Source organism: Geotrypetes seraphini, chromosome 3, assembly GCF_902459505.1.
Source record: "Geotrypetes seraphini chromosome 3, aGeoSer1.1, whole genome shotgun sequence".
Taxonomy (NCBI): Eukaryota; Metazoa; Chordata; class Amphibia; order Gymnophiona; family Dermophiidae; genus Geotrypetes; species Geotrypetes seraphini.
In genome coordinates, this window is record NC_047086.1 from 92558346 (window position 1) to 92570789 (window position 12444).

Sequence of the window (12444 nt, forward strand, 5' to 3'; positions counted from 1 at the left end):
CCATTTGATTGTGATTGGCGTGTGTTTGTTATCCTTTATGCAGTTTGCTTTATACCTTAACCACCATGGACCCCTGAGGATACATTAAGGAGGTCATATTAAACTCATCTTCACGTGTAAATAGTGGCATTTTCACAAGTAGATAGTCTATATTTGTAAATATTGATTTCAGAAAACTATTGTCTGCAGGTGGAAACAGTGATACAACTAGGATTGAATGGGCTTTGGGTGGAAATATTATGACGGGCCCCCCTAGACTTGGAGGGAGAAAGGTTCAACTGCAGTAGCCCCTACCACTAACTGGCCCTGGGCTTGTTCAATGATAGCTACACCCCTGGGTGAAGATAACAGATGCTAAGATTCAGAGGAGGGGCGGGACTGTGGCGAAGGGAACATGCTGCAGAGGCTGATGGCAGCCTGCAAGGAATGCTACAGCTCTAGCTATCCTCTCTGCAGGCTAAGGTAATTAGCTGAAACTAAGACCGGGAGGCCAGGGGGGGAAGCTGGAGAATGCTGCTAAGAAGGGGAAACATGCAGGCCTTCATGGGGGGGGGGGGGAGGAAGATTTATAAACTATAAAGAGTTTTACTTCATGCAAAATTGTCATTTCTTTAATAAGACATTAACTATTTTTTTTGCGGCCCTCCAAGTATCTACAAATCCAAAATGTGGCCCTGCAAAGGGTTTGAGTTTGAGACCACTGCTCTATATGGTGCCAATATCGGCAGCTGCCTAAAAAAGTGGTTGCTAATCGCATGGCAATCACACGATGGCACAGTATAGAAAATCATGTCTCCGAGTTAGATAGATGGGTGGGCACTGGAAATGTAGGCCAGGGTTTTCAAAGCCTAGATTTCCATCATCTATCTTTGCAGTAAATCATGGCTATGTAGGTGATTTACGGCAGTGTTTCTCAACTTGTGGTACACGTACCCTAGGGGGTACGTGGACCGCCTGTTGGGGGTACATGGGCTCACCGCCGATTCCTCCCTGCCACCACCGTCCACCGCTCACCGCCAGACAGCTCCATTTAATTATCCTCTGCCGCTGCCACAACTCCAGGAAAAGAAGGGCCAGGTGCGTGCAGTGATTACACGCTGCCAGCCCACAAGCCTTCTCCCCCGATGACAATTCTGACATGAGAGAGAAGGTTCCAGGCCAGCCAATTGCTGCTTGGATGGCCCATATCTTCTCTCCGACATCAGAATTGACGGAGAGGGGGGGAAAGGCTTGTGGGCTGGTGGCATGCAATCGCTGCACATATCTGGCCCTTCCCGAGTTGTGGCGGGGGATAATCAAATGGAGCTGGTGGGGGGCGGCAGCAGACTTGGGGGAGGAGGAATCGGCAGCAGGTCGGCTGGGGGCAGGCAGGCTTCAGTGTGGGTCAGCTTTGGGGGAGGGAGGAAGGGGGTGAGACAAAGGCTGGAAGGCAGTGAGGGGGAGGGGGCATGAACTCAAGACATAGAAGGAAGGGAGTGGGCATTAATAGGGCCATGAACTTGGGACACAGAAGGAAGGGAGGGGCATTAATAGGACAGAAGGAAGGGGGCATTAATAGGAAAAACAGTAAATGCGGCCATTTTACACAAGAGAGGGAGGAAGGGAGGAAAGGAGCACTACCTTGGGACATAGGAAGGATGGAAGAAGGGGGCACTAACTTGAGACATAGGAAGGAGAGAGGGAGGGAATAGAGAGGGACAATTGTTGAGCCTGAGTGTATTAGTGAGAGGGAAAGAGATGGCGCACATGGGAAAAGTAAGAGGAAAATTGGGCATAGAAAAGAGAGAGGTAGAGATGCATGGGGAATAGAAGGATGAGAGGGAGAAATGTTGGATATGGTGGTGGAGAGGGAACAGAGGGATAGATTGAAGGGAAACACAAGGGGGAGGAATGTTGGGCATAGTGATGGAGGGAGAGATGTGGCATGGTGTTGGAAAGGGGTGATAGAAGGAAAAATGGGCATGAGGCTGGTGGGCAGTGGTGAAAAATGCTGCACATGATCTGGGGGATGAGAGAGGAAGAAAAAGAGACAGAGAGGGATGTTGGTTTGGGAATGGAATGAGGTCCGGAGGAGAGGAAGATTGCAGGAAGCAGAAAGAAACATTGGATGCACAGTCAGAAGGAAGTGCAACCAAAGACTCATGAAATCACCAGACAACAAATGATTTTATCACCAGGAAAAATGATTTTATTTTCAATTTAGTGATCAAAATGTGTCAGTTTTGAGAATTTATATCTGCTGTCTATATTTTGCACTATATTTGTCTATTTTCTATAGTTGTTACTGAAGTGACATTGCATATTTTAAAGTCATCTGCCTTGACATCTTTGAAAACCCCCCAAATATAAGTGATAAGTGACATTTTATCTGCGTACAGTGTGCTTTGTGTTTTTTAAAATTTTGTGGTTACCATTTTGTATTAATAAGATTATATTGTGTGTATATGAAAAATGGATGGAAGAAATTGCATTACAATTAGTATTATTATTATTATGGGGGTGGAGTTAGAGGCAGAGTTTGGGTGGGTCAGGGGCAGAGATTGGGCGGGGGTACTTGGTTGGTATTTGTTAGGCTTAGGGGTTTCTTGGCTTGAAAAGGTTGAGAAACACTGGTTTACGGCACCTAATGCCACTTCCGGCATTATCCATGCCCATAGTGGTGGGAATGGGCATGGGGAGTATGGGTGGGCTACCTTTGGGGGGTAGGAGGGTGTCCAGAAGTAGGGACTGGGCATTCCTCCTCCCGGCAAGCATTCGGAGGGGGAGGGTGTCGGCAGGAGAGATTGGGCATCTCTCATGCCAGCGATCATTGCAGTGGGGGATGGTTTCCCGATTCCCTGACAGACGCCAGTTAGAGAATCGTGATTTTAGGCGAAAGATTGGTCCCTCCCACGCCTAAAAGTTCTTGTTTGGGGAGTTCGGGACTTGGGCAAATTTTTGTTCGGGGATAGGGCTTAAAGATAGACGGTCTGGGCAATTAAACACCTGAACATTCTTGAAAAAAAACACATTGTGGATGTATTTTTTCGAGAATGAACATTTCTCTGCTGCTTACTTTGGGCACCTAGTGCCATAGGCCATAAAAGGACTTTGACTTTTTTTTTTTTTTTAATTATGCCTCTCCAACTGTTTATACATAGATGGAATTGCTGTCAAACTGATGTTTACTTTGCTATTGGCTTCTTACTTTCCAGGTCATTGCGGTACTGTGATCTTCGTTTAATAAATTCATCCTGCTTGGTAAGGGCTGCACTGGAACAGGAACTGGGTTTGGCAGCTTATTTTGTTAACTCTAATGTAGCCTTAGAAAAGGGGGTCATGAATGAGGCCTTGGAGAGTGATCCTGAGAAGCTGAGCAGTACCGACAATGAAGATGAGGAAGCAGTGACTGAAGGTAGGAAGCCTGCATGTTTTAACCTTTTTTTTTGTGGACTTTATCTGCCGTCATTTACTATGTCACTAAGGGCCTCTTGCTATCAAACTGCACTAGCAGTTTGTAGCGCATTGTAGAGTTCCTTTGAGCGTTGGGAGCAGCGCGGGCCATTCAGTGCGACACTCTGTGCTAAAAACTGCTAGCGCAGGTTGATAGAAGAGGCCCTATATGTCACTATGTCACTAAATCACTTCTTCAGAGATAACTACTAATTTTCATTGGCACTTAACTGGTTAGCATTGATGTAAATAAATAGATAACATTTTAATTTGGCAAATAAATAGATAACATTTTAACCAATTTTGGCATAGCAAATTAGTGTCCTCCATGAAGATAGGTTGGGGAAGATCACAGTTAAATCAGTTTATCAATCTTTATGCTAAACAGGTTCCACGTCAGAAAAGAGAAGCCCCAGAACAAGGCAAAGATCTTGCTCACATGATTCAGCAACATCTTCTTTATCTTCAAAAGTTTCAAGTAAGACTCTCTTTTATTCTTTAAAGAAAATGAGCCTAGAGGATAATAAGAAAAGGTGTAATAAAAAGAAATTGTTAGTGTAGTGATCAGTGCTATCTTGCTTAGAAAGCATTTTGAAATGTTGAGACCTGGACTGGATCAGGTGTCCCCATCCTTGATGCTCCCTTGAAAAATTTCAGGTAGAAATTATGAGACTTTGGTGGTAATCAAGAGGATACTTTTCATAGCCATTTGCTTGGATAAATGGGTTGTCTGAAAATTCAGCTCTAAAATGTAATTTCTGCTAGTTTGTCATGCACCCCAATACTGAAAAGAATCTCACTCTGATTTTCTCAGTCATAGCAGATGTAACATTATTCCTCCTCCCCTCAAGCTCCAGCTTCAGATTTTATTGTCCATAGGAGACTTCCATATTCATGCCAATGATGGCGCTTGGAGCCATAAGAGCTGTGGAAGTATAAGAACATAAGAATTGCTGCTGCTGGGTCAGACTAGTGGTCCATCGTGCCCAGCAATACGCTCACGCTGCGGCCCTCTGGTCAAAGACCAGCGCCCTAACTGAGACTAGCCCTACCTGCGTATGTTCCGGTTCAGCAGGAACTTGTCTAACTTTGTCTTGAATCCCTGGAGGATGTGTTCCTCTATGACTCTCTGGGTGAAGAAGAACTTCCTTATGTTAGAAGTTTTAGTATATTATATATATTTCATGTGCTTTGCTTGAGTAATGCATTATTGAATATCTTTTTCTATTATTATCAAAGAGGAGCTCCCTTTACCCTAAGAAACAGAAGGTTTAGTATGCAATATACAGTGGTACCTTGGTTTACGAGTGCACCGGTTTGCGAGTGTTTTGCAAGACGAGCAAAATATTTGCAAAATTGGTGCCTTGGAAACCGAGCATGGCTCGATTTACGAGCACCCCCCCACAATCCGGCACCCCCCCTGCGATCCGGCACCCCCCCTGCCTTGAACCGGCACCCCTCCGCCACGATCCGACCCCTCCCCCGACACGATTGGGCACCCCCCCCGACACGATCCGACCACCCCCCCCCCCCGACACCATTGGGCACCCCCCCGCCGCTTCTTACCCTCATCTGGGCACTCTAGAAGATCGGCCCTCGTCTGCTGGGCCTTGAGCATCTGAGCATGCTCAAGGCCTGCGAGTTCACGTTCGGGGGGTTGGATCATGGTGGGGGGGGGGGTGCCGGTTTGAGGCAAAGGGGGTGCTGGATCGCAGGGGGGGGGCCTTCGAGGGGAGCAATGCCGATTCTCGGGGGGAGGGGGGGAACGCATCAAAGCGAGTTTCCATTATTTCCTATGGGGAAACTCGCTTTGATAAATGAGCATTTTGGATTACGAGCATGCTCCTGGAACGCATTATGCTCGTAATCCAAGGTACTACTGTATATATATTTTTTTCAAGTTTTTTGTTGAGTAATGCATTATTGAACATCTTTTTTTTTTTTTTCAGTTCAATATTTTTTATTGAGTTTTTTGAAAAAATATAAGAAACAGTTCAAGTACAGGGTATCAAAAAATAAAACAAAACATTTAGTATAACAAATATTCAGTTATATTGTGCAATGTAGAATTGAATCGTTTTAAAAGATCTAAAGTACTAGGACTGTTCATGAAAAGATAATAAAAGAAAAGATAAGAGGAAAGAGAAATTGAAAGAAGAAAGAAAAAGAATAAAATGAGGAAAAAGATGAAGGTAAAGAAAAAGAAGAAGAAGAAGAGAGGAGTGTCTATGAAATAGATTGAACATATGAGTCTAGGAATTTCCAGGGTGATTTACATTGTGTCAAACTTTTGGAAAGTCGAATTATATTTTTCTTTTCATAAGCATATGATTCAAATTTATGATACATGCTCAAGGAATTCCACCAAAAGGTATAGTTTAGTAATGAAGAGGACTTCCAATTTTTCAAGATGTGCATAAGGGCAGTCACAAACATTGCATCAATGAGTTTTGACCTTAATATTGAACTGGAGTCCTCTATACCCCCCAAAATAGAAGCCCCATTCACCTTTATGCAGATGCCTCAACATTCCTAAATGACACCTAAGTCGTATCACCTAACTCAAGCCTATCTAGAGCTCAACTCACACTCAAAAAATAGATCTGATTTTACAAGGAATCCTCTTTCCACCAAAAAAACCCACAGATTTACTATCATGTGCTTTGATTGATGAACTGGCATGCGTGGACTTCCTCCCTGCCCGACGCGATTTGAGGAGGCTTTTCAAAACCTGGACAAAAGGAGGACATGGTGCATGGCCCATTTCAGTATTTTGAGCCATGTGTCACTTTAGCCCAGGCTAATCTCTGTTACATTGTCCCGCAATCTTTTCGGCACCGGAGAACAGTAAACCCGATGCTGTGGCCGGAAGGCTTCCGGAAGTGCGCGGATGTTGACGCGATGACATCATATGCATTCATGATGTCATCGCATCAACATCTGCGCGTGCGCAGAGGCCCTCTGGCCGCAACCCTGAACTTGTCCCTTCGCCGGTGGGGGAGAGGAGGAGAGGCGCCAGTGAGGAGAGTCGTCAGTGTCAGCTGATAGCCTGCAGGATGTGCCTCTTGCCACTAGAGGCACGTCTGCTAAGCAGTCAGCCGGCACCTCTCCTCCTTGCCAAGTGTCTCGCGGCACACCTGGAATCTGCATGCCGCAGCACACAGTATGCAATACACTGCTCTATTAGCATGTGCTAAGCTTTTGTAAACATGGCCTAAATGTATATCAGTGAAATTATTTTCATTATTCCTGGTTAGTTAAATAAGTTAAATTTCCCAGGTGTTACTGTTTGACCTTGATTTTTTTAACACTTTACTCATTTGCGTGGTTTGCACATTCAGGACTAGATGATGTATGAGGCAGTGCTTATTTAGACTTTTGTCTGGTGCTGGTCACCCACAAGTTGCTCCCTGAGCTCAGAAATCCCTCGTTTACATTCCAAGAGCTCATACTGATGTCCGTTAACATTTCTAAGAGGCTAATATTTCTATTTTTTCAAGGCCAAACAGTCCCCCTGAGGATTTATCCAGTCTAGCCAATTATAGATTGTTTTGTAGTTTTGGATGTGACACTTGTAAAGAAGTAAAGCACAAATAGAAAGCATTTGAAGCAATTATAATGTATTCATGCATCTCTTTTTTAGATTCAGCATTCTGTAGTGAATCCTCTCCATCTTCAGTGACAGCAGAAGATGCTCCAAAATCTCCAAACCAAGACATCATTTCAAGTACTGAAGATAGTGCGTCTAACTGTGAAAAGCAAAAGCTAAATTCTGAGAACAGTGTACACGTTATTCTCCACAAGCACCATTCAGCTGCTGGTGAACAATTGGAATACAGTAACAAACACCAGAATGCAAAGACTCTCCCAGTGTCCATGACATCGTCATCTCCTTCTTCCTCTTCTGCACCCATTCAAAGCACATACGTCCTGCAAACAGCTCAGTGCTCCATAGCCAAAGCATCAAAGCAGCCACCCATCGTGTTTTTGCCTAAATTAGTATATGATATTGCTACCTCTACTGACAGTAGTGGACTTCCAAAGTCATCTTCCTTCCTGCCCCATCAGTCGGTAATGTGGGCAAGTTCATTCCGGCCACTTTTGAATAAAATGATGACCTGCACTGAGCAGTCTCTGTATTACCGCCAATGGACGGTTCCCAAACAAATCCATATGGACTACAATAATAGAAATGATGGTAGAATGGATGCTTTTCACCCAAGAAGATTGCTACTGAGTGGACCATCACAGGTGTATAATAACAGTGACAAGATATTTACTTTTGTAATATGTTATAGTTTATTTATTTATTTATTTATTTATTTTATTTGTTTTCTATCTCGTCCTCCCCAAAGAGTTCAGGACGGGTTAAAGGTTAACATACATAATATGCAATTAACAGGTTACAATACAAGTTTTTTTCTGGTACAAGTTTTTATCCTAACTCGACACAATCTGGCCTCATCGCTTAGTCCACCTTTAGTTTAGCTAGCTCCTCATGAACACAATCCTCTGAAAATGCACAAATGTGGACAGTAGTCCATTAGCAAGAGGGGTGCTATCCAGTCTTTTGTACTGAGTGTCACATGTATGATTTTCTCCCATTTGGCAAGAAGTTATATGTGTGTGCTCGCTAGCTCCTAGCTCTCGGAGAATGAGTCCATTCCCTTGAGGCTAGAGTAGCAGACTTGGAGGAGCTGAGGGAGACTGAGAGGTACATAGAGGAGACCTACAGGGATGTTGTAGAGAAGTCCAAAACTTCACCTCACTCAGTGTGAAGAGGAAATCATATTAATAAAATGGCTAAATTTCCAAACTGAGATATGCCACAACATCCATATCTGATATGTTGTATGTCTTTAATACTTGCTATATTTCGTCATCTTCTATTCATCTCAGAAATAAGACAAGCAAATGGCATATGATGATTCAATCATTTATTGTTCTTTAATAGTGCAGAGTTACTAGCATGCCCCGACGGGACCCGTTTCGCCCGTATAGAGCTTTCTCAAGGGTTCACAGTAGGCGTTCTTTCTTTAGCGTCCTCACATTTCTGAAGCCAGATCTGCTATCTCGTGACATATACACGGGATTACAGACTACTAGGACAGATCAAAGAATCTAGATGTAGAAAAGTATACATTTCCCCTTCCCCATTCGCGGTTTCGGAAATCGCAATTTCACATATTCGTGATTTTTTGGGGGAGGGGGAATAAAAGAAAAAAAACCCCATAGTTTAGCCTTCCCCCCAGCATCCCGGGCTCACCTGGTGGTCTAGCAGGCTTTCGGGGCAGGAGCGATCTTCCTTCGCTCCTGCCCCGTGTAGATTGCCAATAGGAAATGGCTGCCGTGAGCTCCTGCCGTAGTCTCGAGAGACTACGGGAACTCACGGCAGCCATTTCCTATTGGCGATCTGCACGAGGCTCCAGAAATGTGAGGACGCTAAAGAAAGAGCGCCTACTGTGAACCCTTGAGAAAGCTCTATACGGGCGAAACGGGTCCCGTCAGGGCATGCTAGTAACTCTGCACTATTAAAGAATAATAAATGATTGAATCATCATATGCCATTTGCTTGTCTTACTTCTGAGATGAATAGAAGATGACGAAATATAGCAAGTATTAAAAACATACAGCATATCAGATATGGATATTGTGGGATATCTCAGTTTGGAAATTTAGCCATTTTATTAATATGATTTCCTCTTCACACTGAGTGAGGTGAAGTTTTGGATTTGTCAAGGTTTGAATTACCTCACTTTCATCTTTGTATTATACTGAATGTTGTAGAGAAGTCCCATCTCCAGTCTGGTAGCCCCTGTGCTGCCTTGGAGGAGAGAGGTCTCCTGGAAGAATAGCATCACCCTGGTGAAGAAGCAAATAATCCTGTAGCCAGAACCTGCCCACTGAGGATGTGTCTCCAGGAGGGAAGGGTTAGGACAGCTGTTATAGTTGGTGATTCGATCATTAGGCATGTAGATAGCTAGGTGGCTGATGGGCATGAGGATTGCCTGGTCACTTGCCTGCCTGGTATGAAGGTGACGAACATCAAGCGTCACTTATGTAGATATGATTTTAGATAGTGCTGTGGAGGAGCCAGCTGTCTTGGTACATGTAGGTACCAATGACATAGGAAAATATGGGAGGGAAGTTCTGGAAGCCAAATTTAGGCTCATAGGTAGAAAGCTGAATACCAGATCCTCTAGGGTAGCATTTTCAGATTTGCTTCCAGTTCTATGTGCAAGACCCAAGAGGCAGGCAGAGCTCCAAAGTCTCAATGCGTGGTTGAGGTGATGGTGCAGGGATGAGGGATTTAGATTTGTTAGGAAATGGGCTACCTTCTGGGACTGGGGGAGCCTATTCTGAAAGGATGGACCCCACCTTAACCAGGATGGAACCAGGCTGCTGGCACTAATATTTAAAAAGGAGTGAGAGCAGCTTTTAAACTAAGATGGGGTGGGGGAGTCGACAGTTGCCCAGGAGCAGATGGTTCAGTGTGGAGTATCCTTGAAGGATACTGTTGAATCAGAACATAAGAACATAAGAATTGCTGCTGCTGGGTCAGACCAGTGGTCCATCGTGCCCAGCAGTCTGCTCACGCAGCGGCCCTTTGGTCAAAGACCAGTGCCCAGCAGACATTGTCTTTGCCTTGAATCCCTGGAGGGTGTTTTCCCCTATAATAGCCTCCAGAAGAGCGTTCCAGTTTTCTACCACTCTCTGGGTGAAGAAGAATTTCCTTACGTTTGTATGGAATCTATCCCCTTTTATCTTTAGAGAGTGCCCTCTCATTCTCTCTACCTTGGAGAGGGTGAACAACCTGTCTTTATCTACTAAGTCTATTCCCTTTATTATCTTGAATGTTTCGATCATGTCCCCTCTCAGTCTCCTCTTTTCAAGGAAGAAGAGGCCCAGTTTCTCTAATCTCTCACTGTATGGCAACTCCTCCAACCCCTTAACCATTTTAGTTGCTCTTCTCTGGACCCTTTTGAGTAGTATTGAGTCCTTCTTCATGTACGACGACCAGTGCTGGACGCAGTATTCCAGGTGAGGGCATACCATGGCCTGGTACAGTGGCATGATAACCTTCTCCGATCTGTTCTCGATCCCCTTCTTAATCATTCCTAGCATTCTGTTTGCCCTTTTCGCCGCCGCCGCCGTCCCAAAAGAGAGGTTTCAAAAATAGTGAAAGAAAGCCAAGAGTGCATAAGAGGGAAGCAGAGTAAAGATGTCAAGTTATCCCTGTCATCTTCTCAGCAGCCTGTAGATACAAGGAAAAAACACAGTTTGAAGTGTCTGTATACAAATGCCAGAAGCCTAAAATATAAAATAGGAGAGTTAGAGTATATAGCACTGAATGATGAGCTAGATATAATAGGCATCTCAGAGACCTGGTGGAAGGAGAACAATCAATGGGACACTGTATTACATGGGTACAAATTATATCGTAAGGATAGACTAGATCAAATTGGAAGGGTGATGCACTATATGTTAAAGAGGGAATTGAATCAAATAAAATTAACATTCTGCATAACATAGATAGCAGCAGTGTGGAATCCATATGGATAGAAATTCCATGTGTGAAGGGAAGGAATTTAAAGGTAGGTTATACTACTGTCCCCCGGGACAGAATGAGCAGACAGATGAAGAAATGTTTTCAGAGATTAGGAAAGCTGGTAAATTGGGCAACAGTATAATAATGGGTGATTTCAATTGCAATCTTTATTTTCAGTGAAGCAGAAAAATCATATACTGTACAAACAATGTGTCCTACTCCAAACTAAATAATGAGTCTAAGAATTCCTATCACATTGTCCTTTTTGTTAGATGGAATTAGAATTAGAGTGTCCCAGCTGTTCACAACTCCCTCATTCCCTACAATTCTCCTAGGGTCTAGCAATTTGTTTGTCTTACTGAAATAGATGGAAGATTATTCCACATTAGAGAATGACATGGGGACAAATTTTTCCCCATTCCCACAGGAATTCATTTTCCCATCCCATCCCTGCAAGTTCTTTTCCTGTCCCTGCTCCATTCCTGCAAACCCTGTCCTCATCTGCACCAGCCTCAAACACTTTAAAATCATAAATGTTTGAGGCTTGTGCAGTTAAGGCAAAGCTTACAGGAATGGGGCAGAGACAGAGACAGCGATAAAACTCATGGGGACGGGACAGGGAAATTGAATTCCTACGGCAATGGGGACAAATTTGTCCCCATATCATTTCACAATTCACATATAACGTAACAGGTTCTTATTCTGCTCAGCTAAAAGAGGAAGAGAACTTATTAGCTCTGCCAGGGAAATATGAGAGCACTGAAAGGAATTCTCTGTGAATGTATGTTTCTTTAGTATGGATTTGCCCACTGGTGATGAGGTAAAACTGCAATTGCTAAATTTTTGGTTTATGTACTTTCAGGTAGGAAAGACAGGGGCCTATCTTCAATTCCTCAGTATCTTGTCCAGAATGCTGATTAGATTGACCGAAGTGGATGTTTACAATGAGGATGAAATTAATATCAGTAAGTTCTTGTGTGGGGTAAAATGTCATACTAACTACTGGAAAGCAAAGACATGCCTCCTGATTTCTGCATGCACAAAATAACGTGTGCACAAACATACATACATACACCCATCCTAGACACACTTCGAAGGTGCAACAAAGTATTGAGAGGGCTGTAATTTTGTCCTGAATTAGTAAAGATAATATACGTACTAATGGTAATAATGTGGAGGAGCTTTTTTGAAAGGATGCCCAAGTCAGAATAGGGACATCCAAGTCAGGACATCCCAAGTGAGCGACCATCTTACATATATTTTCAAACAAGATACAGCCTATTGGAAAATACGTGAGATGGACGTCCATGTGCTGGAAACATCCAGCATGAAGATCCATTTTACAAACTGAGAAGTCCAAATTTTGAACAGGGGAAAACAGGGGACATGAATGTCTGTATTGCAGCGTTCTTCGAAAATGGTCACACAGACATCTATGCAGGGCAGAAGATCGGCCTAGTGGT

The 12444-nt window shown here is 43.7% G+C and overlaps 1 protein-coding gene across 1 annotated transcript in view; it reads left to right on the top strand.

Moving 5' to 3' along the window:
• The window catches only part of GREB1 (growth regulating estrogen receptor binding 1), a 336727-nt gene that overhangs the window by 253748 nt on the left and 70535 nt on the right, over positions 1-12444 (top strand). The window contains exons 20-23 of the mRNA XM_033939035.1: positions 3195-3394; positions 3821-3910; positions 7076-7683; positions 11844-11946. Of these exons, the coding sequence (XP_033794926.1) occupies positions 3195-3394; positions 3821-3910; positions 7076-7683; positions 11844-11946 (1001 nt within the window). The remainder of the gene's footprint in view (positions 1-3194; positions 3395-3820; positions 3911-7075; positions 7684-11843; positions 11947-12444) is intronic.